Raw genomic sequence first — 25,254 nt, forward strand, 5'->3', positions numbered from 1 at the left:
ACACAAAAATCAAATTGTCCATCTTGAATTAAATCTATGACCTTCTATTTGAAAAAGTCACAGAGGTGTTATAGAGTTACAAGCTACTTGGCTGCAAAGTTTGTTTATGCATATATAAAATGTAAAGATTTGGACTAATTGATAAGTGAAACATATAACTGTAAAATTATGAAATCAATTATTATATAAATGTGTCATGTTAAAAATTATTTTTAAAAAAATTTAATAAAATTTCAGGCAAAAAAGTGACACAGTGATCGCATTCTTCGTGACCGGCCATCGTTTGACAGTCGCCGATCACTTTTTGCCTAAAATGTTGTCTAAGGGTGGCCGGATCCCTAATGACATGTGATAGCAGGTAATTTAACAGTTTTTGGGCTTCATTACATCAAAATGAATTGTTTATGAGTGTAATGGCACCTTTAAAAGGTTGAGGAACTAATTGGTCATGTTTGGTAAATGGTTGTTAGATGATAGCTGTTAGCTGGTTGTGTTAATTAGATGGTATGACTAGTTGATAACATTAGCTTATTGTAAAAATGTGTTTGGTAAATTAGTTATTAGCTGATAATTATTTGGTATAATTTATTTTTTCAAAAAGTTAATCGAAAAAGTTGTTTTAAGTAGCTTTTTGAATTTTAACATTTTGAAGTACAAAAAGTTAATTAACCAAACACTTATATTAATTTTTAAATCAAGTCAAACAACTAATAGTGGTCAAATAAGCCAAAATTGGCCTATGCTAATTATTTTACCAAACAAAAATCATTGACTTTTCAACTAAAGTTTGATGACTTATTTGACCTTTTTCCCTCCAACATATTATAGCTCCCTTTTTTTTTTTTTTTTGGTTTGGAACTATTGAAAAAGGTTTATGATTTTTATCTTTTGAATTTCCACATAAAAATCTAATGTCTATATTTTTTTGAAAGCTTTATCACTTGATTATTTGTTATTTATTGAGCTGTGGGCTTGAATGTGAGTGTTTAATCACAAGACCGTTAAATTAAAAATCTAAAATCTAACAAAGTCAAATTCGAATTAGTCTCATATTTGTCAAAATAGTGAGATGCACCAAAGACTTGTGATTTTTATATTTTAAATTTTCACATAAAAATCTCATGTCTATATTTATTTAGTAAGCTTTATCACTTTATTTTTTGTTGTTTATTGAGTTTTAAACTTCAGATCGTTAAATCTAAAACCTAACAAAGTCAAATTCAAATTAAGTTGTGTCACATGCACCAAAGAAAAAACTGAGATGTCATTTAAACAGTGATAATAACATTTTTTGCACAATGGACATTAAAGTTAACAAATGACATTGCACAATACACATTAGAGCACCAATATCATTGCATTTTTCAGAACAAAAAATCAACATTTGATTTTTTAGAGATGTAGCATGTGGTTTTTAGTCAAAATTGTCTTTTGCAGAGGTTTTTTTTTTTTTTTTTTTTTTTTTTTTTTTTTTTTTTTTTTTTTTTTTAAGGAAGCGTGATGTGTGCAAGTGAAGCGCACTTCGCGCCTCAAGTGGGCGCGTCAGAGTGCTGGCGACCACTCTGACTTTTGAACAACTTTTATGTTTTTATTTTTATTTTTTATGTTGTCAGAATTTGTTTTTGTTTTTGTTTTTTTTTTTTTTCCCACATTTTTATCTCTTTCTTAATCACACTTACAAAAACTCTTCAAAAATCACAAAAAAGCTGCACTATTAGACACCAACTTTACCTGTTTCTACTTTCTACCGTGGAATTTACAGGCATACTTTTTTTTGCACAAAAAAAAAAAAAAAAAAAAAAAAAAAAAAAAAAAAAAAAGACAATGGCCTATTTGGCCTTTATCCAAGTTAATAATGAGCTTAGAAGGTTAATCGAAACATGTATTATTATGCATCTCTGTACAATTGGGCATCCCTAAAGCTTTACAGCACCAACCAGCCAACAACAATGACATTATGAATCAACAGCTCACTTCCACACATCTACATTTTTTTTTTCACAAAAATATACATGTACTAACTGAATGTCGTGAAAATGCTTCTAAGATCTAAGACCTAATTTCAACAACATCACCATCTTTTAGCTCGGTACCGGGCAGCACGACTTGACCATTTACCGAGACTGATATTCCTTCATGTCCTGCTCTTCTAGCAGCATCAGCAGCTGTGCTACCGGTCCTTAGCCGCATTATCTCGCCATGAGGCCAACAAACAACGACGACTTCACCAAGAAGAACAGAACTGGTGCTTTTGTAGGGAATACCCGCTTCAGAGCGTAGCTGCTTCTCCCACTGAAGCATTGTCCTCAGCAAATGTACCTGTGTAAAGGACTAGCTTAGGGAAGGGTTTTAACTTTACATTGTGTGGGAAATAATGAATCCTTAAGGTGGAATACTAGCATAAAGAATAAGACCTGTTCATATGGGCTGCTTGGGTGCAACAATTGATTTGTGTTAGTGCAGCTATGGTCAATACAAATCCAATGGAAACCTTGGAAATATATTTAGTTTATGTAATGAGGTGGCAGTTACTGTACCTTGTTATTGATCCCAGTATTTGTTAGAGTTGAATTTGCAGCAGCTATAGGGCTTACTTTCTCTTTGAAACTTGAGTTAGATACAGCAACAGTGACAGGTTTGCCTTCAAATACAGCAGACATGATATTCCAGTAGAGATTCTCCTCTTCTTCCGTCAATTCAATGACTTGGATGAAAGTCGGAAGTAGTCGCTGAAATTGGTCTTGCTGCAGTTGTTTGAATTTTTAACATTTTATCATTCAATGTAAAAACTCCAGCATGATAAAATGACTGTGGGAATTTTGATGCTTAACAGACCTTGTGGTACATGCCATCTCGACAAAGTGTATACCTTTCCAGGCAAGTCCACCAATCTCCATGTCCTGGTTGGCACCACCATTCATCAGACACCTGTGGAGACCATTTCGGAAACCTTAGAAAAAATAAGATAAAATGTACTCGACTTTAAGAGTTGATTACTTCTAAAATAACATGTGGCTGCATTCATAAAATAAACTTCCAAGTTACTAGAAACTAATAGAAGAATATATTTTGGATTCTTCTGTTGCATCAACTAAACAACTTTAGACGTATCATAGCTATTTTTCAATGAGAAAACACTATAGAACTATTTAGTACTACTTGAATCAGAGCCTCCTTTTACCAAACCAGTGAACTACTACTATTACATTTTGTCAGTGATTAATCTGTAAGACTGACTGTCTACCTTGGGGCACCATACAATTTTATTGGATAAAAGTGTAAGGATTATTTCGCTATCCTAACTTCCTAACAGACCAGGTTAATGAGCCCTGTTAAAGAGCTCTTTGCAGTTCAAATGCAAAACGAGAGAGTTTGGGACATTATTAAAGAATTCCTCATTTATTTTTTATTTTTTATTTTTTACTCAATGCTCTTTTAGCAATTTTAGAAATCACCAGCTACTAATAAAAGGTACCTTTTTATACAGTCTTGCATAAGCTTCCCATCTTTTTATTTGATTAGAAGATCTTCTATCAGCTACTGCTTCAGAAGCTGCAAGTCCAACGTTTACAGCAACAAGCAATTCTTTTCCATCTTTATCTACACTGGATACATAAAATTTGTGCAAATCTTAGGAAAAGTATGAGTTTTGATATAGGAAGATAAGTAATAATTTCATTTTTAACTACCTTACAATTACTGCAGCAAACAAATTATCCGATTCTACTCTAAGGACAGGATGCCCTGCTTTTAAAGAACTATACTTATGAAACACTTCATCTTCAACTGAACCTTGATCTTGTATTTCTGTTGACAAGTACGAGGATGTAGTTGTCTCAGAATCACTGATGCTTTCCTTCACAGGCATCTTGTTTTCAGCTTCTTTGTAAAGCCAATGTGCAGCAAGTCCATGTTCAGCACACTCATGCATCCTCTAAAACACCATATTATTCAGCTAGATCAACAATTTCTTGGGGAAACAAAGAGCCACACCGATAAACCAGAGAGAGAGAGATGTTAATAAAGTTTTGAGGAAACATAATACCTGTGTTCTTATTTGAACTTCCAAAGGAGAGTTGTCAGGACCTTGTACTGCAGTGTGCAGGGACTGAGATAAGGAGAATGATTCGGAGGTTGAGAGAGTATCAGAAAAGGAGGTAAGAAAAGCAATGCCATGTGTAAGTATGTATTTATTATGCAAATGGAATATCAAAGCACAAAGTCTCACCTGGTAGCCACTTGGTTTAGGATTAACAATGTAGTCATCAAACTCACCATCTATAGGGGACCATAGCCTGCACCAAGTGAAAGCAATGCAACCCACTTCTTAATCAAGTCGTGCAGACAGTCAGACATACATGCATGCATACCACTAAGTTGTCTCTGATTTTTACAGTATGTTGTTAATCTAGAAGAAGAAACAACTTCCATATAACAAAATAAACTACTCCATGTGTTGCCACTGCTCACATAATGAGCTCAACTCATTAACTGATTCTGAAATAATTTACCTGTGTAAAATGTTGAGAAGATTATAGCAGCACTGAACTGCTTGGCCATGTAACTTTCCATCTTTATCTCCAACAATAACCCTCAAAGCACGTGCATCATACACTTTATCTATAGCAACATCTTTTCTTTTCATCTGTCATGTCAAATTTAAAATGCACGATTTCTTAAAATTTATATACCAGAGGAGAACACTATGTGTAAGTATATAACTTAGAAACAGCAAACTTAAGGAACCAATGCAAATATGGATCAATCCCACAAAACTTTGGCAATTACATTTAGAAATTAGAATGTGCTAGCACCATCACCCAGTCTTATGACATTCTGAAATTAACATTGAAGAATTTGGCATTGATATCATTAATATGTTCTTAATTTGTTCTACCTTACAGTATATACTATATAAGCTTTTCAGGCGGCTGGACACAGTCACTTCCATTCCTGGAACATAGCTGCAATATAGTAGAGGAAATCTCAATATGTGGCCAATATACAAACTGGAGGGTACATTATACCAATGTTCTGTACTGGATTAGATTAAGCATTAAGCTTTTGGCTATAACAGCGGTTGAGAAAAACATACGAGGTAGATATAAATAATTCTCGCTCCAATGCTTCTTCACAAACTACTAGAGATGTTAAAGCAATGCCAGCATCCCTCACAATCTTTGGCTTTGTTTCCATTTCTGAACTTGTGCCAAGTCTGTTAAGAAAGTCAATGCGCTTCTTTTTGTCTAGTAAGATATCAAAAGGAAGTACAGCTTGTAAAGTATCCTGCACATTGACGAATTTTTTGCACTCAATAGTTCTATGATGACATGAAGAAAAAAAATGCTAGCATATAGTTTATCACTTCAAAAAACAAGGAAGTAGAGCCAACTTCATCAATTGTATGAATTCATTTACCTTCATGCTTATATTTTCCTTGTCACTCTCTACAGATTCTTGCAGAGGGGCTAGATTTTTCCTATTTTTCAGTGCCAGAGAACTGGATCTTGCAGATAATTTTCTCAGATTGCTTAACTTGGAATGACTCCACATGGAAGCCAGGTCAGCTCGCATGCAACGAAATACTTGAGGCTGCAAATTATATGCACATTTGGTCACTAAAAGACTGTAAGATCTGCACATTATGCAGTTTGTTTCATCATGACAATACACTTTTGACTAAAGCAACTGCATAAATCAAGACCACACCTGAAGCACAGCAAAACATAGATCTTCAAGTTCCGCTTTTAGTGCCCAAAGGCCTAGTCTGGAAGCAAGTGAACACCAAATAGCTAGTGTCTCCTGTGCAACTGATTGAGCTTTAGCTGGAGGTAGTGCATATCTGTGCAAAAAAATGCAAATAAAACAGACAAATTAATCATGTAGCAGCAGAAATCAGCAGACCCTGCTTAAGTAATGATAACCATGAGTTGTGAACTTCATGTATTGGTTGCAACGCTTGACTCCACTGGTCCTCTAAAAGACCTAATCCAAGCTTAAATGGAGTAGACAGAAATACATTGGAGGAAGAAGTTTGGAGTTAAAGTTAGGAGAAAGTACCCTTGAAATGCAAACTAAGGAAACTTCAAAAGGTATTCAGGTAAAAAACGGGAGTTGAAAACTGTTAAGAGTCCCACATTCATAAAATAAGAGAAAAACATATGAGTTTATAAGGTCATGGGTTAGACTAGCTAATTGATTGAATTCAATCTTTTAGTGTGGTTTGGCTCATGTGCATTATAGCCCAGTTGAGTGACCCTAGGGCTTTCGTTTCCAGGGAGGGTCCGGTCCAAAAGTGACCCTAGCCCAATCATTGTTTGTAACAAAAACAAAGGTCTGATTGAAAATGAAATAAATAGTTCACAGAATGTACATGGTTCTCATGTTATGAAGACGATCTGCAAGCTTGATAAGCACCACACGTGGATCATCAACCATTCCCAACAGCATCACCCGTACTTTATTTGCCTATAAAAGTATAGCACCTGTGAGAAATGCCACTGGATAGCAATCAATGACACTTGTATTACCATTAAGTTACTACTATAGATAAAATGCTTTTTCTATTGCCTTTTTTTGAAGCAACAAGGAATATTATATTCATTCCAGAAATCTTGGCATACAATCTAGACAGCAATGATGAGATTTGAATGTAGTCAGCAAAAGAATCACAGATAAGAAAGGAGCAGAAGATGTATACTGTTGTAATCATGGGCCAAACCACACTAAAAGATTGAATACAACCAATTAGCTAGTCTAACCCATGCCTTATAAACCCATATATTCTCTCTTACTTTATGAATGTGGAACTCTTAACGTATACAATGCTTTACCAACAATTTATTGACTACATAAACTGTATTTATATCTCAGTTTAAATGCAATGTCACTGGAATTTATCTGCTAATACTTCAGCATCCTAAAACAAATCAACTCATACAACATTTAGCCAACCATAGCTACCCTAAGTTGATAAGCACAGTGATTAGATAATTTTGAGTCCATTAAGTTAGTGATTATCTTTGATTTATTATTTTTTAATGCAGTTGATCTTCAATATCTGCCCTACTGAGAAGAGAGGTGTCGGTGGACTGTTAGCACATGATATTGACTTGCTCTCCGTATACCTCTTCATCACTGAGGGTAGCTTCATTCGTGTTTAACCTGCGATGCCGCCTCAATAACTGCAGAAGAAACATTCTCTTAGACTTAATTAATGCCACTAGTAGATAACATAATAACCACTTAACCAGGTAAAAGGTGTGATCCAATGAGATTTCAAATTTCCAACATTAAGATATATATGCCATCAATCAAGGTGCGTATTCAATTGTTCTGGCAAAACCAGGGAACAAAAAAAATACTATTACAAACTTTGCAAGGCAATCCAAAGCTTTTGTGACAGTTGTTCCAATATCACATGAGGTCAAAAAACTGAAAGTTAAACAACACAGATATAATAAGTCAGTCACCTGATTGATGTAACTCAGTCTAGACACACTGGCAACCAACTTGGCAACATCAACATCGAACTCTCTCTCTATATTGACCAAACTTTCTCGTGTATCATCAATGACATCATGGAGAATTCCAGCAACAACAGTATCAACAGCCTGTGAAGGCACAATCAACTCAAATACTATTTATGATGACTAAGGAAAATGTTGCAAACATACAATAGGAGAAAGACCTCTTTATATAGCTGGATTTGCACAACATAATGGATTTAATTTTAGCATTGGGTCACCAAAAAATATATATGGCAATTATGTAAGTAAAATCAACTTTAATCTTGAATAAAAAGAGAGAACAAATAAAGTTGCTTTTAGTATGATAGTCCCTTAGATTTTATTTTCAAAATTAAAAGCATCGAATAAAATTGCAAATTTCACAAAAAGGCTACTGAATTAGGCACTAGTAGGCCTATATATATGTGTGTGTGTGTGTATGCAAAGAGAGATATATCTTGTGTACACACATAGCATAACAAAAGCCCGAATTCCATTTAATATCTTGCCAGGCAAATTCTACTCTTGTTTGTGAAAGGAGACAGACACATGCTCATTCTTCTTATTCATATATGCATTGTGCTTCCAACGATTCATATTAACTTTGGATATGCACATCAGATCATTTTATTGCCACTATAAAATTCAGTCCTAAATGCAATGACAATCTGACAATGTTGAATAAGATGCCAAACATTCATGAACAGTAATTGCAAGGATGATGCCTACTCTTTTCCCAGAGGATGGAACCAATAATGCTAAAATTTTTCCAGTGTGAAGACAGTGTGTCAAATAAGGGTCGCCAGTCCTCCGTACTTGGCCATGGTGAGCCTTCCTTGCAAACTCAATTGCCTTAAGCACCTGCCTTTGCAGATAAAGAATTTTAGTGGCACAGTTAGCAGCAAACATGTACATGGATATGAACAGCGAAGGATAAGAGACGGTAAACCTTTGGATCATTAAATATTGGGCACCCAGTAACATCTACTCCATCCAATACTAGTGATCCTGCACCAGATCAATTCTATAAATTGAACTTATTTATGTGCCAAACTATCCAACAAGTTAAATCAAAGGGCCGCTCAAATGCTAAATAAACTGCCAAAACCACTAAACTTCAGAATTATGCTAAATGCATCAAAACCACTAAACATCAGAATTATGCAAAATGCACTGTCAAAACCACTAAACATCAGAATTATGCTAAATACACTATCAAAACCACTAAACATCAGAATTAACATTCTCACTTGGTATCGTACTATCATATCAGAGAATCATCTGATTCAAGGATTCAATACAGATATTTTGTTCTTTTCCAGAGCAATAAACATTCTGACGACTACAACATTGAGGAAAAAAAAACAAGAGTAAAAGAGGAATGGCTGACCAGGCTGCTCATCCACTTTAGGCCATAAACAATCGACCTTAGTGGAAAGGCAAGCTCCGGAGGCAATCGCCACCGCCGTAACGGCCACCTGCGTTATGGCTGACGTCACCGCTCCATGAACAGTGCCAGAACCGACCGCGGCCGCAGCTGCAATCGCGTTGCCGGAGGTCAACACCGAGCTGAGCGACGACGAAACCGTAAAATTTGGCACTACCTGATCGAGAATACATCGGAATTTCGCGGAATTTCGGATGGAAAAGTAAATGAAAAGGGAATTTTTACGGAGAATCGAAGTGCTTCTGTGAGTGAACATCGTTGAAGACTGGCATGGAGTCATTTCTCGGTTGGTTGACAGTTGATTCTTATGAAATTAAAATTAAAATTATTATTATATATATATAATCATCTGTACAAATTGAAAGAATCTAAAAACTGCCTGTTGAAACCACCCAACTGTGCTTCAGCACTTATTTATATATAAAAATAAAAAAAATTACAGGATACACTCAACACATTAACGCAATACATAATGTGTGGCTGGTAAGAGGGTACGTGGGATTTGAATGGTCGTGATTTTTCTGTATCGAGGGAGGAAAAGTTGAAGTAAACGCAGATTCTGTTTTGTAAATATACTATTTTTATCTCATTTTATTTAACTGATTCAATTAGAAATTATTTTTAATTCAATTATTAATAATATTATGTTTAATATTAATATACAAAATTTATATATATTTAAAAAAATACTATTAAACTTAAAAAATTAAATTTGGAAGTAAATCAGAAATACTAAAAAAAAAAAGTAAATAATAAATAGTTAATTTGACTAATAAATAGTAAACATGACACATAAAATAAGACAAAATTAACGATAGTTTTGTAGCCAAATTATATTCTGTTAATTATACTACTTGATAGTTTTGTAGCCAAACTATATTTTTGTAGCCAAACTATATTCTGTTAATTATACTGCTTGATAGTTTTGTAGCCGAACTATATTCTGTTAATTATACTGCTTGCACGCATTCCTTATTTTTAGTTGGTGATTTTTTATTTTGTAAAAATGACATTTTCAATTTGAAGTAATTAATAATGAAAATTTGTTAAAATTTAGAACTGTTGGCGAAAGTAAAATTAATTTAGTTAACAAATTGACTAAATCAAATTTTGAATTGATTTTGCAAGAGTTTGCCCACAATAAATGGCACCACTTTCTATTAGTCCTGAAAATATAGTTAGATTCAATGGCAATTTTGTTTTTCCAGATATTCTAGTATGTGCAAGGGTAAATTCTACTCTTGTATAAACCAATCAAATATCACCTCCTTATAATAGCCTGCAAATCATATTAAAAGATTGTGTAACGGATTTGACCGAATATGTTACACCGAATGGCTCCACAACTCCACAAGCAAATATGTTGGATCAATTATAATTTGGAGAAGACCTATCATTCAACAAATCAAAATAACAAGGGATGTTTAGCAGCTCAGCACTACTTCAAATGTTCATCCAGAAGATAGAGCTCGAAGCCAGCTAAGAGCACCTAATCGCCCACTTTATACAAAAATATACACACACAAGTGTTTGTCTTAACAGATGCAAAGATACATGCAAGCTAAGGCTAGAATACGGTGTTGAATATAATGCACTGAATTAGAGTTGTTGTATAGCCTCCAGCAAGAACAAGAACTTCTTTCATAACCTATAGGATGCGAGATTGCAGGGTCCTCAGCATTTGTCGCCCAAATTGAATAGTCAAGAAAACCTGTACGAAAGGCTTCAAGGTTGTAAAGGAATTATGAGGAGGAATGGAAGCCAGGAGAAATTGACAAGTGCAGCTACCAAGTGTTTACCTGATTAATCACAAAGGTAGAAGAAGTGCCTACTCAAGAGAATCCAGTAGCTTTATGCTCCTTCAGTGTACTTGCTAACCAGTCTAATCCCTCATATAGCCCATCGCCTTTAAGAGCACATGTCCCTTGTATATGCCATTTTCTATTTCTCAGATCATTGAGGCCAAGGCCTTGACAAACTTCCATAGGTGTCATTGCTCCTTTCTGAACAAATCAGAAGGATATAATCAAAGACTGACTAAACACAGTGATGCCCGGCAAACAACTGCTAAGTACACACGAAAAATTACCCATCTGTCCAATTTTACAGATTAATGACTAGCTTTCATTTCAAACAGCTGCTAATTACACGCATGAAAAATCAATATATAAACCACCCACTTTGAAGAGTCTGGTAATAACCATTTACCTGGACTACAGTGATGAAAAAACTAACTTAACTGCATGAAAGAGTGAACAGACAAAACCCCAAGGCTTGGCCTTCTTGAGCACTTGTATGTGGATGTATGCATAAGCATATGTATATAGTTACCATTACAAATGACTGACTTTGAACCTGTGTGTGTATCACATGACTTACCAAGTCCTGTTTGTTAGCGAAAACCAAGATAACTGCATTAAGCATAAAAGGATCTCTGATGATGGTCTGCAAAAATTACAGCAGCACAGATGAAAGGGTAAGAACTTGGATCAGTAAGATATAAGTAATAACATTATCAAAGATACAACCTGAAACTCTTCTTTTGCCTTCCCGATTCTCTCTCGATCCAAAGAGTCAACAACATATATCTACATTAGTCAGAAACAAAAAAAATAAAAAAATCTTTGAGACATTTAATGCATAAAAAATATGAAGAAATGCCAACTGATATTCAACAGAAAAATGCATAATCATAATTGAAGCAGAAAAGCAGAAATAAAACATATAGTCCAATGATGTCTGACAACATTGAAAAAGTTACCAGTCCATCGGAATTGCTAAAGTAATGCCTCCAGAGGGGCCTTAGTTTCTCTTGCCCACCAACATCCCACACAGTGAAAATGACATTCTTATACTGCACCTTTTCCACATTGAAACCTGTTCGTCAGCAGAATATAATTGTCAAATAGCTGTGGTCTGTACACATACCTACTCAGTACGACCCAATACCATCACAGCAATCATCCAATAATTTATTTATGCTTACAACCAAAATGGGAGGACAACAATTCTCATAAAAATTATGAATTTTGACACTTCATTTTGAAAGTATGCCAGGACAGATCAAATTTAGGACCAAAATTGATAAAATAACACGAGAGGTGACAGAAAGAACATAATAAATACGGAGTAGAAGTAAATAAAAGGGAGGTTTTTATAGAACTGCAAAGTTGGCACTAATACAATCTAAAATGACCAACCTAATTCCTAGCAACATGATTCCCTCTTTCCAGAATTTGCCTTTTTAAAAAACCTATATTTTGTATATAAACTTACCAATGGTGGGAACTGTTGATAGAACTTCCCCTATGTGTAGTTTATACAATATAGTAGTTTTGCCAGCTGCATCGAGCCCAAGCATCACGACCTGTAGAAGCAAAATAATCAGAAACTCGCAATGGAGAAGGCAACGAGGAACCCATGAGAAAGACAGCTACAATCTCTCTCTTCACAGCTGCCCACAAATACTAACCTTCCCACCAGACAATCTTATAATGTACCATCAGTGAAGACACAAACACTTAGTATCACTTATGGTAAATGCAAACGATAGCTTAAATTAGGAACAGTAACAACCAACAAGCAAGCAATTAAATTACCAATGAGTCAATACAGCACATAGTGATATAGATACCTGCTAATAAACAACTAGGGGAGAGATAAACAGTAATATTAAACGGGAGCTACTGAAGATGCAAACGAAAAATAATAATCAGAGGAGCTTATGAGTATGGGTTTACATACCCTCATCTCACTGTTGCCGAAGAAGGTATCGAAGAGTTTGCGGAAGGCTTGCCCCATATGTCTCTGTCTCTCTCTCTCTCTATACCTCCGTCTAGTTGCGAATCAAATGGAATTGCAGAGAGAAGAGTCGGCGATCGAAGAAAGAGAAGCTCTGCTATTACTGGAGTAGATGATCTGAATCAAAGAACAGATGAGTATATCAAGTTATCAACTAATCGATTCAGAAGTGAGAGAGAGAGCAGAGTACGTACATATGCTTTCTTTAGGAATTAGGAGAGAAAGGGTTGCGTGCTAGCGTTTTCCTGTTTCTAAACGAGTCTGCGTCTTTCTTTATTTTCCATTTCCTTTCAACGTTGAAAGTTCAATGATGACTTCTATCTATGTTTTCCTCTCTCATCTGGAGCCGCCGTGGCGGCTTTCATTTTTCAGTTCAAATCTAGCGACAACTCCGTACTTCCGTATGAAATTGAATAAATCTAATGGGTGAATTTAATATGAAATTTGTACAAAGAAGTGATGTAACGAGGCTACTACGAACGAGCCATTTACACGCAAAACAATTAAACCTTCTAACGCTATTCTTTTAGAGTTTTACAACACATTTGGTTCACTGAATGAATTTGAAGAGAATAAAAATGCTATTTTATAGAGACTAGAATATATTAGGAATAAAATATGAATTGTATTATATTATTTGATTTGTTAAAAGGAATAGACTTTATGAATTATATATTTTATAGAGACTAGAATATGTTAAAAATAAAATATGAATTGTATTATATTATTTGATTTGTTAAAAGGAATAAACTTTATGAATTGTATTCCAGTATTTGAAATAAGTCTATTTCAAAAAATATTATTATATTTCTAACATATTCTATGAATCAAACATGTCATTAATTTTTTTGGACAATTTATATCATGGTGGACCCTAATCCAAAACACATAATTTGTCATGTTCATAGTGTACAAAACTTATATTCATAATACATGTACACATAAATACGATATAATGAAAACACAAACATAAAGTATATACATTATGAACATAAATTCTGTATATTATGAACAAATCAAAAAGTGACAAATGTGGACCCTGATCTACGATATAACGATTTGTTTTTTTTGCACCAAACCAAAAAGTGACAGAAGATTTCGGAAAAGAGATAAAGAAATTGAACTCAAGCACCAAAGCCCAATTCAAATGTATATATATATAAGCTGTTCTACAAATAAACAAAAATGATGGCTGCACAACCCCACAATTTTTGTATACAATACTCTCCTGTCTCAACCACTGAAAAGGTCATTTCAACCATCCGTCCCAAACCTCAGAACTACAATACCGCTAAAACCAGGAGCCGGATACAATAGCATGTTGTATTCACTAGATTAGAATCTAAGTAATCTACATTAGCCAGCTAATCATCTCTTCCTTCGGTGGCCAAGTTGAGCCGGGAGATTGGATATCCGTGAATCACAGCAACAAAGCAAGAACGTGAAAAACTGACCAAAAAATACACGATCCTCCGGTTGTGACACAATAATCATCTCGAGGCAACCAGAACACTTGAGGACTACAAGCCAAATGAAATTAGTCTACGGAGCAAAGACTTCCTGTTTTATGAATCCACCATCTCATCTTGTATCTCGTTGGGTGCAATTAGCCCTGGAATTGAAAGCATCCGTTGTCGCTCCCTTTCTCTCTGAGCAGCAGCTTCTTCGGCATAAAGGTCCTTGTTGTCCTGCAAGAGGGAGGAGATGACAAAAATGGGATAAAACACTGCAGTAACCGAGCAACTTGGAAACTGAACACCAGAACAAGCTACCCTAGTATTCCAATAAATAGGGTTTGAGTGAACAGTAAAATCCAAAAACTAGAAAATTGCATTCAGTTAATCTAGACCATAATGGAACAACTACCTGGCTAACTGGTTTAATCCAAAAGCAAGACCCTCTTCTCCAATATCCAAAGTATAAAATGAAAATAAGCAAAAAGAGCAAAAGGGTCCAAACCTGGGCTGAGAATTCCTTTGATTGAGCAAGAAAGTCACGAATGTGATTCTTGAATACTGAAGGGTCATTTGTTGATTCAAAGAGTCCACTAACAAATTGGGTCACCTATACAATTTCTGAATGAGTAATGCCCAGGAATATCAACATGGAAATACAAAAATTAAGAAATTCTATACCTCTGATGCAGTCATGTTGGGGAAAGATGAACTCAGAAGTTTAATGGTGTACTCACGTACAAACATCGCATTATTGGGATAAGCATAAGGAACAGTTGCATCCCATAGTGGCTCAGTCAATGAACCTGACTCAACCTGAAGAGAAGTCATAACTCATAACAAAAATTATACATGTTTGCATCAAAATAACCGTTTGTATTTCAAAAAGCCAAGCAGTTCCATACCAGACAAAACAAATGCTGCAACACCAACACATGTAACTTAAAGCCAGGTTTATGAAAGGTATCTGTCAGAACAGCAAAAATTTCTTGTTCAATGGTCAAAAAGTAAGTCCGGTAGAACTGGTTACAGAATTCTGATGCCTGTCAGATAATTACAAATAGTTAGTCCACACTACCAAACCTAATTAACACTAGAAAAGACAATGAAACCAGACTTACTTGAAAGTTCTTGAGCATCTCCAGCAAGAGGAGAAGTCCAGTTTCAGCAATATTTCTTTCAGTGTGCCGAAAAGCCCAAATGATGGAATCCATCACAAGCTTCACTTGCTGATTCAAATCAGAAAGAGTATTACAGTAAAACATAATATTCAAAATTCTGGATTATGGCATTATGCAGTGGGTGAAGTATGACAACTAAGAAGATGACCCACATGGTCCATCTACAGGTGTTAGTGGAGAAACAAACCTCAGTTGACAGCCGAATCAAAGCAGGAAAACAATGAGTAGCAATTGCACGAAGTAACGAAAAGAACTTGAGCCGATGTTCTGGATAGTCCTCAAAATTCTTTGTAATCATCTGATACACGACAAAGGTAAAAAAAGATTATTAGTAAACAGCATTCAGTCATATCTTATTCTGACTGGATATCATTTTGCAGTGTGAGAGCCACACCCCACACCAGTACAACAACCCTCTCACCCACCCCACCCCCCAAAAAAACTCTCTATTCCCCACCCCAAGTTGTGTGAAACATAATTTGATATAAGAATCCAATTACCTCTAAAGTACACTGGAAAACAGCTTCAAATATGCGAGGAACATCCTCTAGCATTGCACCCTTGTACCTGTGGAAGGTAAATGTCGGACACATTTTTTTTACATAAATATAGCACAATACAAATCTTGAAAATTGAACTCTTCGGAACTCTATTTACAAATTGAGAATGCTTCACATAAGGGAGATGGAGATCATAATATCGCTGCTCCAAAGCAGATAAAACCATAGATTGTCATTACCATCTCTTTATTGGGAAGGGGGAGGGGAGGTGTCAAGTAGCTTACTTGTTTATAATAGTGGCAAAAAGAGAGAGAACTTCAGATTCTCTGGCATCAGGTACATTTCGAGCATAATCACCCAGAACTGGGTCCATCATTGGGGGTACAAATTGCTTTCCAATATGCGGTTGACCTTCGGCCTTATCCAAGAATGTATCAATAAGCTTTAAAGTTTCCCTCTTCACCGAACTGGAAGTAAACATAAAAAAAAAAAAAAGTAAGAATATGTATTTAAGACAAGAACTAAAGTTCTAAATAACAGAACCTACCGTAACAGTTTAACAACGGATGTCCGAGAGGCAAACGGCCCTCCTTGTGCAATACTCACTGAGATAAGCTCACTATACATTCTGTTGCAAGACAGTTTCAGCAAACCACCATTAGTTACGTAAAAAGACCACTAGTTTCAATTATTTTGGGACTGAAAGGGAGGGGGAGGGGAATATAATTCATAATCAATTATTTTGGGACTGAAAGGGAGGGGAATACAATTCAAAGTCTATTAGCAAGATACATATGCATACAATCTACAAATAGTTGTGTATTTATGGATGGGTATAAATTAAAAATTAAAAAGTAAAACAAATAGGCAGTAAAGCACTTTGATTTTGTACCTGTACACATTAAGCATGTCCAAAAAGATTAGAGTAATCTGTGGCAAGAAGAATGTTCCAAGCGAGCTGGCAGCACTAGTATTTGTCTACAAGAAAATCATTAAAAGTAACCCCTCTTTTATATTGGACTTAATATTATAGCAGGTAACTCTAGCAGAAGTTGAAAAGAATGATATTAAAATTTAGACCTAAAGAATGAGCAATCACCATAATGCAACAGTAGAAGGAATTGACGATATTTTTGAATACATTGATACGTATGCGGACATGTATAGGTAACTCAAATGTACTAAACAGAAGCCAATGGCTAGTATGTGAATCAGATGGCATCTTCATTAACCAAAATCCCCCTCATATGACAATTGACAACCTAAAAACTATTAACAAAAAGAGAAAATGGTCAAATAGAGCCTTAAACTTTACTCAAAAGGGCAATTAGGCCCTTGAACTTTAAAAAAGTTCAATTAAATGCTCGAACTTGTCATTTTGGAGCATCTAAGCCCATTAGCCAGTTCTTCACATGGAATAACAGGTCATTTAAAATTCGGCGATATTCCGACGAATAAAAAATACTGGCGACGATAAAAAATAATAATAATAATAATAAATCAGGCCTTCTCCACCGGAGAAGGCGACCTCTAGTAGTAGTCACCTTCTCTATTGGAGAAGGCGACCTCTGGTTGTCCTCTCCAATGGAGAAGGCAACCAGATCTGGCCGCCTTCTCCATTGGAGAGGACGACCTCTGATCGCCTTCTCCATTGGAAACGGCGACCCTCTGGTCGCCCGGAGAAGATGACTGGAAATTGCCAAGTTTCGGTGTACAGTGATTTTTTGGCGCGGTCAACAGTGATTTCCGGCAGTCAACGGTGATTTTCGGCGGTCAACATCAATAATTTACCGGTAACCAAGTAAATTAGGTTTATTTGACTCAAAATGACAAGTTCGAGTGTTTAATTGAACTTTTTTAAAGTTCAAGGGCCTAATTGCCCTTTTGAGTAAAGTTTAAGGGTCTATTTGACCCTTTTCTCTAACAAAAATGAATATCAAAATATTCATAGGCAAAATTAGTTAAGGAAATACAAGCAACGTGCACACGGAGAGTAATTCACAAGAAAAACAACTGACTTCTAATCAAAAGATACATCATCCACAACAGAACTAATCAGAGTAATACAAGAGAAATGCAGTCATTAAATACCACATATTGAAATAGATGAAAAGATACGTTAAAGTAGTACCTGTAATATATTAAGTACAGCCCTAATAACATCTTGATCTTTCAAAAAATCTACACTTTGCCGTGCCTGTCCTATAATCTCAGCCCATTTCTGCACAAGAAATTTGTTTGTAAGCATAAACTTATAATGACCTCTTAAGAATTACATATACATCAAATGATATAAAAGTCAAGCTCTGAAACACGTCAGGATAGGTTCATGCCTGATTAGGAAGCTCCATCAACCTCTGCAAATATTCATCCCTCTTTTGAGTATCAGATTCAGCTTGGATCATATGCCCAACCTAAGACATTGCAGCAACAATAAGCGCATCTCGAACAAATAACTTCATCTTTAGAGGAAAAGGAGGTGGATCATAAATTTAGAAATCGCATTCTTACAGATTCATAAAATGAGTGAATCTGGTGTGGCTCTAAATCAACAATAGTTGTTGGGAGGCCCGTTAAGAGTTCTGATACAAATGGTTCATTCTCTCCAAGCTGAAAGCAATTACAGAAGCGGCTTACCAAAACCAGTTTCACTGTTCTGTAAACATATTCTACAACAAATTGAAGTAAACACCAAACTTGCCTGAACAGTAACAAATTTACGTTTGCATTTTTGAACAATCTTCAGAAAAGTATCACAGGCCATATCCTACAGAATAAGACACAAAGTAAAGATCCATTAAATTGCCGTAAGGCAAGTAAAGAAATATAAAATGAAACTATCCATGCCATAAGTCCCCCCATTCACCTACACCCAAAAAATGCAGGGAAGAAAGAAAATGACATTGGAAAGGGAGAGAGTAGAACTATATTGGAAGAACAGGTGCATGGTGTTTGAATGTGAAAAAGACCTGAACCCCAGGATGTGTTTCGTGCATGAATTCAAACAGCTTGTTCACAACAGTCTTCAAGAACTTCCAATGAGCCCTCAAAAACCGTGGATATTGACCAACCACATACCTGCAGGTTAAAATTTAAGTTACAAAGCAAATATAAACAAGCAAAATTTTTTAAATTACAAATAACAATCCTAACACATCTTTAATCACCAATTGCAGGCATAAATTGTTGTGCAGGAAATTAACAACAGAAATACAAACTATTGTAATTGGGTAAAATAATTGTATTGGAGAGAAGGCCCTTAAACTGATATATTCATACATTATATTACTCGCAATCACTGCTTTGTTGTCTTTCCCTTTGGTAATCTCACACAGATTTAGCAAATCTCGTATGACCATAACAAGAAATCTGTTTTCCTGGAAAATTGAAAGCAACAAAAAACATGAGATGTAAAATTCATTACGACAGTAAGCCTTCTGGACAAATCATTAATTACAAGGGAATCATCAAGAAGCCAACTTCCAAAAACAGTGATGACAAATCAAAGAATATCATGGCATCAAAAAGCAGAAATAAATTAGTCAGTGCACATGTACCAAAAATTACATAAATTTACCTGCTCCTCCACCATTGATCCAGATATGGATCCAATTGCCCAGCACAATGTATTGAGGTTGTTCCATGACCAGTCCTCACCATCCAGTTGTTTGCTTAGCTTTTTCAGCATCTGCAGCAACAGAACCAATCATATATATTAACGACTAATCTACACGACTACACAAAGTTCAATCAATTGAGCAGTATAACAAAACCTGCTTTTCAGTATCTTCATGATCAAGATGTGAAAGGTAAATCAATGTTTCCCTCATGATCTGCAATTTCAAATAAAAGACATTAGTAACCAATATAAGATGTAAGAAACAACCACATTTTTTCAAAACAAATATAACTAAATTATTCTATTAAAGATAGGAACAACATATTTAAGTAATGATGCCTTGTGAAGCATAAGAAAGTTGAATAAAAAACCCTAGGCAATTATTTTTAACAAAAGAAACCCAAAATGCAGAGGGAGTAGAACATTATTATTCCAAAGACCTTATATTGTACAAGAACATCGTTATCCTTCATGGTCTCACGAACAATATTCCCATTTTCATCTTCTACAATAAGGACCTCTTCAGGCTTTGCCATGCGACATATCATTAGAAGCCTCAACTTAGACATTGGACCAGCAAAAAGTTGTCGCCTCTGCATAACTTGTGCAGCCAGACCATTAACCATACCAGGAAGCATTGGTACCTGCAGATTCAAAAATAAAAGGTCTGCCTTAAAGAAAAGAGTTCACTAAGATTTTACCCTTTCCTATTGTATGATGATCACTGGAAGTTCACAGATTACACAGATCTTGCACGAGGTAAAGCAAAATATTACAGAGTACTTAATTATATAGTTGAAGACATTAACTAAAACCGAGATCCATCCCAAATTCATGCACAGAACCAACTTGCTAAATACCTGTAGTCCCATCATACTAGCAGCCATTGCAGGATTATCTGCATTATGATGGGCTTCATACAGTTCCAGAACCAAAGAATTCCAATAGTCCAGGCAGACCTATTAAAACCAAACACTAGCAATGAGAGAGATGAGATGAATAGATTTCAAAGATAATATCGGAGGCCATACCTTGAACACTTCAGTGTCATCCACGTACGATACATTAATAAGATATTCAAGACCCATTAAGAGTGCATTTACAGTCTCCTGTGAAGTCTCGAGCACACGTATATGAGACTGCAAGAGAGAGAGAGAGAGAGAGAGAGAGAGAGGGTGTCAATATCAGTAGAGATCCCAACCAAATTTCTGTAAAGGGAACTTTTCTAATAGTCTAAGTAGTTAAAATTGAAGAACTGACAATTCGTATTTTCCATAAATCATATTCCCCAAATACCAGACTCTAGGATGCAGACTTACATTCTATAAGCTAGTAAACCTTAAGCTCCCTCCAACAAAAAAGTTTTAAGACTTGGAACATCAAAAAGAAACTTAAAGAGAACTTCTTCACCAGACACGACAGGCAAGGATATAATTTTTTTAGGGACAAAGTAAATAAAACAAACAGGTGTTAAAATTTATGGTTCAATTTGCATCATAGTTCTTTTTTTTCCACTCTGGTTTCCTGTTTTCTTGCACTGGTTATGCTTCAACTTTTAGGCAGAGTTCTTTTCAGATGGAGGTACAAGTTCCAATAGTAGGAAGAGGCTTAGCTTCAAACTCTCTGCCAAGGGGAAAAAACACTTGCCTTAAAGAATGAGGTGAAAAACAATGCCAAGTTTTGAATAAATGCCTGAAAAAGGACAAAAATAGAGTTGTCAGTCAATATGTTAATATATTATAAGAAGAACCAAACCATGCCACAAATCTAACAATAACCTGCTCGTCATTGTTGCCATGTGCATAAGCCTCAGGAATATTTGTATTGGGTGGAAGAATGTTCTAAAGGGACAACAAAGGTTATAGTAGTTATCAGTAAACAAAATAACCAGACAGATTATGTACAGTAGCACTACATGCAAAATACTTGAATGCTTTACCAGATTCAATGATTAATGAAAATATACTAATCAGGTTCAATCTAGCAATAAAACACTATATTCATTTACCTGCAGTTGAGCCATGAATATAGTGTACATCTTCACATATTGCACATTGTAAAAATCTCCAAAACTGAGGGCAGCAACCTGTTGTTATATCAGCAGTTGACATAATAAATGATCTGGAAGTTTAGGATGAAATCAAAAACACTTATATGACATGAGATACCTCCGTCAAGCACTGAAGAGTAAGATTGCGATATGCAGGGAGAGGAAAAAATTTAAGCAGTGTTTCCAGCTGTAAAGTCAATGGAAACATCAGTCCAGAAATCAATTTGCATCAAATAATTTTATTTTTTTTTAAAATCCAAAATGACGCAAATTTAAATTCTATTCCACAAGACAAACAAAAAATAATAATTAAATCACAAGAATGGCATACCAATGGAGATTCAAAAATGTAACCCAAAGGAATCCATGAGAGAAAAGCATGTAAAGTGGCAAGAGTAGCCCTGATAAGCTCAGTTCTTTGAGATGCTGATAGCACATATAAGCATAGCTCATGAATGAGTTGAAACTCACTGTTGGCACAAAGAAAGAAAGCCTTTTAGTGATCTTTCTGAAATTAATATAATAGAAATAAATACAATAAATAAAATCTAGCAAATGAGCAAGCAAATATAAATCAAGGGCCCATTAACTACTATTGACTAAAAGGAACACTTGAAGTACCGAAACAAAGAAAGATTTTAGGCACTTCAATAATAAAACAGCAACATTCCTAAGCTGCCAAATCTTCTTGGATCATACTCAATAAGGAGATTTTATAGGTGCAGTAAAACCTCTCCCCAATGATCATATAGAATAAATACCAGACAGAATAAACTAGGAACATTTCCATACTGTGAAATTACTTTTTAGATTTTACTCGAGAAAGGTTTTATGCAGCATGATGTCACCTCACCTCTACGATCATATAGATCAGATGTTCCTAGGTTACAACCCAATATATCAAAATATGATTTAATCAGGGATTAGAGGGGGGCTGGGGGCATACAAAGAACTTTTAGTCAGAGTTAAACCTGTTCAACAATTCAAAATACCACTAGTTCTAAGAAATTTCAATACCTGTTTAGTGATTGCTTGAGTTCTTTGATCTTCAGTTGTGTCATTTCACCTCTTGAGAAATCAAATACCTCCTCACTGAGAAGCTAATTAAACAAAAGAGAAAGCTCGGGTTATCAAGTAGACTTGCTTTTATATTTTCCAGAATGAGTAAGAGAAGTTTTACCTTCAATATAGCCATGCAATTTTCACAAATGGTTTCACTCGTCCTGGCTGCTGCAACTAAATCAGGAATGAAGTTTTTCCATCTGGCTGGCCATTCGTGTTTCAAGATCTATACTTATAAACAAAAATACTTTAATAAATAAACACGCAATTTACAGTCTTGTTGCAGATGCATGTGTATGGCAAAATTTGTATAAGATTTACAAGGGGAAAATCAAGCACAGAATACCTGAACCAATATAATATTTAATTTGTTGATGTATAACCTCTCCCTTCGAAGAGTTGCTTCATCGCTAGAAAGCTGTGATAGAACAAGGAAATAAGAGTTAAAACCTTTGTAAAGAAAGAAAAAAAGATATGATGGGTGGCCAAATTTTATGTTAAAAGAAGAAAAAGATATCTGATCACAAAAATGTATTTTACCTTCACAATGAGGTCAGATATGTAGTTTTTCATCCCATCACGTTCCTCAGTGGGCAACGCATTCCATTTATACTTGATGACACCTTCTAGAACCTGTTCGGGTCAGGCAGTCACAGCACAGCAAAATGCAAATGATCCAAAAATCAGTTCCACCAACACATTCTTAAAGAGTAGAAACTACATGCTCCAACCATCAATTTCACCAATACAATTTAAGAATAGAAACTATGAAACATTTGAATCCCCAAGAGAAGCATGTGAGAAGCAATGCAATCATATTAAATACTACGTACTAATTATCATGGTAATTTTTAAAACCAAATAAAACTTAAGGAAAGGGCATTCATCAAAGAGATCATTCAAATTATGAATTATATCTCTAGAATACAAACATGCTTCACCAAAAGTTCATATGCCACTTCGTTAGACTGGGTCTTCTCAGCTACATATTATTTAGGTACATTGGAAACAAATATAAAAGTAGGATGTACACATTATAGGCATGCTAATAGAGCATATATTCTTACTGAACTACAGTGTCATAGTTTCACCAATCAAATTATAAAAAATTTAAAATTACATCCAAATTGCAAGTGTTATTCATATTCATATACTCTTTAAACACACCTGCAATGCAAAAAATTTGGTATTCAGATTCTGTGTGCTTGATAGAATGCGAACCACTTGAAGCCACATATCTGGGTTATTTTGTAAATCACGCAAGATATGGTCGGCAGCAGCCCTCTGCAAAACAACATAGCAATATAAGCAGAGTAATCAAATTAGTTCAATCAGGGCAAAAACAGTAATATGAGGGCAAATCAAAGCAAATGTGCATAAAGTGGCAGAACATATTAATTAAAAGTATGAATATCAAGCCTTTAATCTTGCACAATGTCTGCAGGTTTTGATGGCAGACAATCTTGATATTATATAATCTTTGGAAACACAAACTCATGTATTCAATAAGCATCACTAAGTTGGGGTAAATCATATTAGGGCAACAACAATAAGTGTTATACACAAATATTTCACAAATTATATAATTATATAATAGTTATAAAAAATAAAAAAAAATTTAAAAAAAAAAAGAAAGAAGCAACACTTACAAGTTACAACCAAATCAAATAACAAAACAAAATCCTATCTAGTAAGATGAGAAAATGAGGCTAGAGAATATAACACTACAATCACATTCATCGACTTGAAGTGCACAAACACAGGCCGCAATCACTCTTATTTCAATTTTTAAGCTGCTTTGCTAGCATTGTACAGCTATAAAGAATTTCTAGTGTGAAATGATCCTTGCCAGCACTGCAGTTCCTCTAAGACCTCAAAGGATCTTCCCTTCTTCCCCACCCCCCAACCAAACCAAATCCTATCTAGTAAGATGAGAAAATGAGGGTAGCAAATATAGCACTACAAACACATTCATCGACTTGAGAACACAAACACTTAGAGATGTTCTTTGAGGTACCTCTCAAGGCCACATTCACTCTTATTTCAATTTTAAGCTGCTTTGCTAGCAATGTGCAGCTGTAACGAATTTCTAGTGTGAAATATTCCTAGCCAGCCTGCAGTTCTTCTAAGACCTCAAAGGATCCTCCCTTCTTCCCCACCCAAATCAGTTAAGCTCAAAAAATTAAGGCACCTAGTTTGTTGTAATTTAGCAACATCAGAAAGCTGCAAAAAATTATGACATCCAGCTAACTTCGTAGTTGGATGGGTTACAATTCAGGACAGCAGAAAAACCTTGGAAAATAAGGACTTGGTGAATGATGTCAGAACCTAAGGGCTCATAACTTGATAGGAAAATTCAAAAACATCACAGGGCCATTTACAAAATAAGTTATAATTTATTACTGCATTATTATATTATATCCATTTTAACAGAGTAGGCCATCAGTGAAACTTTTTGGGATAAAATTAAAGAATTTCAATTATTGCTATATATAAAGTCAATTTTTTTGGAATTGTTTGATCCTCTAGTCCCAACACATGAGTGCACTAATCTCCTCACGTTTTCTAGCCTCTATTATTTTCCTTTTTACAAGGAAATTTTGATATATTCCTTTAAAAACTTATATTGCTG

The 25,254-nt window shown here is 35.1% G+C and overlaps 3 protein-coding genes across 8 annotated transcripts in view; all 3 read right to left on the minus strand.

The window, feature by feature from the left end:
* Nucleotides 1-1,858: 1,858 nt before the first annotated feature.
* On the minus strand, nt 1,859-9,382 carry LOC109188865 (probable GTP diphosphokinase RSH3, chloroplastic). 2 transcript variants are annotated; one of them, XM_019339500.1, is made up of 18 exons: nt 8,899-9,382; nt 8,458-8,516; nt 8,238-8,369; nt 7,473-7,613; nt 7,128-7,184; nt 6,374-6,468; nt 5,710-5,842; nt 5,419-5,592; nt 5,096-5,286; nt 4,898-4,964; nt 4,512-4,645; nt 4,229-4,295; nt 4,046-4,108; nt 3,690-3,934; nt 3,476-3,605; nt 2,836-2,928; nt 2,538-2,744; nt 1,859-2,319 (listed from the first exon to the last, which is right to left on the minus strand). In XM_019339500.1, the coding sequence occupies exons 1-18, from the start codon at nt 9,233-9,235 to the stop codon at nt 2,050-2,052; spliced, it is 2,595 nt and encodes an 864-aa protein (XP_019195045.1). In that variant the 5' UTR covers nt 9,236-9,382; the 3' UTR covers nt 1,859-2,049. The 2 variants fall into 2 exon arrangements, with proteins under 2 accessions (XP_019195045.1, XP_019195046.1); XM_019339501.1 differs by having other exon boundaries at nt 8,238-8,373; nt 8,899-9,007.
* A 917-nt stretch (nt 9,383-10,299) lies between these two features.
* On the minus strand, nt 10,300-13,138 carry LOC109188876 (ADP-ribosylation factor 1-like 2). Of its 2 annotated transcripts, XM_019339522.1 has the most exons (8): nt 12,951-13,138; nt 12,700-12,873; nt 12,232-12,322; nt 11,717-11,832; nt 11,484-11,543; nt 11,335-11,400; nt 10,755-10,958; nt 10,300-10,666 (listed from the first exon to the last, which is right to left on the minus strand). In XM_019339522.1, exons 2-7 carry the CDS (start codon nt 12,754-12,756, stop codon nt 10,788-10,790), a joined length of 561 nt encoding a protein of 186 aa, XP_019195067.1. In that variant the 5' UTR covers nt 12,757-12,873; nt 12,951-13,138; the 3' UTR covers nt 10,300-10,666; nt 10,755-10,787. The 2 variants fall into 2 exon arrangements, with proteins under 2 accessions (XP_019195067.1, XP_019195066.1); XM_019339521.1 differs by having other exon boundaries at nt 12,700-13,099.
* A 728-nt stretch (nt 13,139-13,866) lies between these two features.
* The window catches only part of LOC109189183 (protein EXPORTIN 1A-like), a 12,200-nt gene continuing 812 nt past the window's right edge, over nt 13,867-25,254 (minus strand). The window contains exons 2-32 of one of the 4 annotated variants that reach the window (XM_019339963.1): nt 23,790-23,906; nt 23,163-23,255; nt 22,969-23,040; nt 22,741-22,848; nt 22,578-22,660; nt 21,892-22,030; nt 21,679-21,747; nt 21,519-21,596; nt 21,289-21,351; nt 21,158-21,202; nt 20,542-20,649; nt 20,371-20,469; nt 19,951-20,154; nt 19,665-19,724; nt 19,469-19,579; nt 19,171-19,268; nt 18,861-18,969; nt 18,593-18,658; nt 18,403-18,501; nt 18,225-18,305; nt 18,023-18,112; nt 16,784-16,869; nt 16,439-16,519; nt 16,176-16,358; nt 15,892-15,958; nt 15,579-15,689; nt 15,332-15,439; nt 15,116-15,253; nt 14,892-15,026; nt 14,716-14,820; nt 13,867-14,444 (exon numbers count right to left, since the gene is read on the minus strand). In XM_019339963.1, the coding sequence (XP_019195508.1) occupies nt 14,322-14,444; nt 14,716-14,820; nt 14,892-15,026; nt 15,116-15,253; nt 15,332-15,439; nt 15,579-15,689; nt 15,892-15,958; nt 16,176-16,358; nt 16,439-16,519; nt 16,784-16,869; nt 18,023-18,112; nt 18,225-18,305; nt 18,403-18,501; nt 18,593-18,658; nt 18,861-18,969; nt 19,171-19,268; nt 19,469-19,579; nt 19,665-19,724; nt 19,951-20,154; nt 20,371-20,469; nt 20,542-20,649; nt 21,158-21,202; nt 21,289-21,351; nt 21,519-21,596; nt 21,679-21,747; nt 21,892-22,030; nt 22,578-22,660; nt 22,741-22,848; nt 22,969-23,040; nt 23,163-23,255; nt 23,790-23,906 (3,129 nt within the window). In that variant the 3' untranslated portion in view covers nt 13,867-14,321. Of the gene's footprint in view, nt 14,445-14,715; nt 14,821-14,891; nt 15,027-15,115; nt 15,254-15,331; nt 15,440-15,578; nt 15,690-15,891; nt 15,959-16,175; nt 16,359-16,438; nt 16,520-16,783; nt 16,870-18,022; nt 18,113-18,224; nt 18,306-18,402; nt 18,502-18,592; nt 18,659-18,860; nt 18,970-19,170; nt 19,269-19,468; nt 19,580-19,664; nt 19,725-19,950; nt 20,155-20,370; nt 20,470-20,541; nt 20,650-21,157; nt 21,203-21,288; nt 21,352-21,518; nt 21,597-21,678; nt 21,748-21,891; nt 22,031-22,577; nt 22,663-22,740; nt 22,849-22,968; nt 23,041-23,162; nt 23,256-23,305; nt 23,465-23,789; nt 23,907-25,254 lie in introns of those variants that run through there. The other 3 variants (XM_019339965.1, XM_019339964.1, XM_019339967.1) reach the window with 3 other exon arrangements.

The sequence above is a fragment of the Ipomoea nil genome, unplaced genomic scaffold, assembly GCF_001879475.1.
Source record: "Ipomoea nil cultivar Tokyo-kokei standard unplaced genomic scaffold, Asagao_1.1 scaffold1509, whole genome shotgun sequence".
NCBI classification, from domain to species: Eukaryota; Viridiplantae; Streptophyta; class Magnoliopsida; order Solanales; family Convolvulaceae; genus Ipomoea; species Ipomoea nil.

Excerpts from the sequence above, each read along its gene's own strand:
- LOC109188865 (XM_019339500.1), bottom strand. The coding sequence starts at position 9,235 with ATGACTCCATGCCAGTCTTCAACGATGTTCACTCACAGAAGCACTTCG. Across the intron at positions 8,517-8,898 it reads TAAAGTGGATGAGCAGCCTG|GATCACTAGTATTGGATGGA; the intron begins GTCAGCCATTCC and ends GATCTGGTGCAG. Across the intron at positions 4,296-4,511 it reads CTTCTCAACATTTTACACAG|GCTATGGTCCCCTATAGATG; the intron begins GTAAATTATTTC and ends CACTTGGTGCAG.
- LOC109188876 (XM_019339522.1), bottom strand. The coding sequence starts at position 12,756 with ATGGGGCAAGCCTTCCGCAAACTCTTCGATACCTTCTTCGGCAACAGT. Across the intron at positions 11,833-12,231 it reads ATCAACAGTTCCCACCATTG|GTTTCAATGTGGAAAAGGTG; the intron begins GTAAGTTTATAT and ends GCTGACGAACAG. Across the intron at positions 11,544-11,716 it reads TTAGCAATTCCGATGGACTG|ATATATGTTGTTGACTCTTT; the intron begins GTAACTTTTTCA and ends TGACTAATGTAG.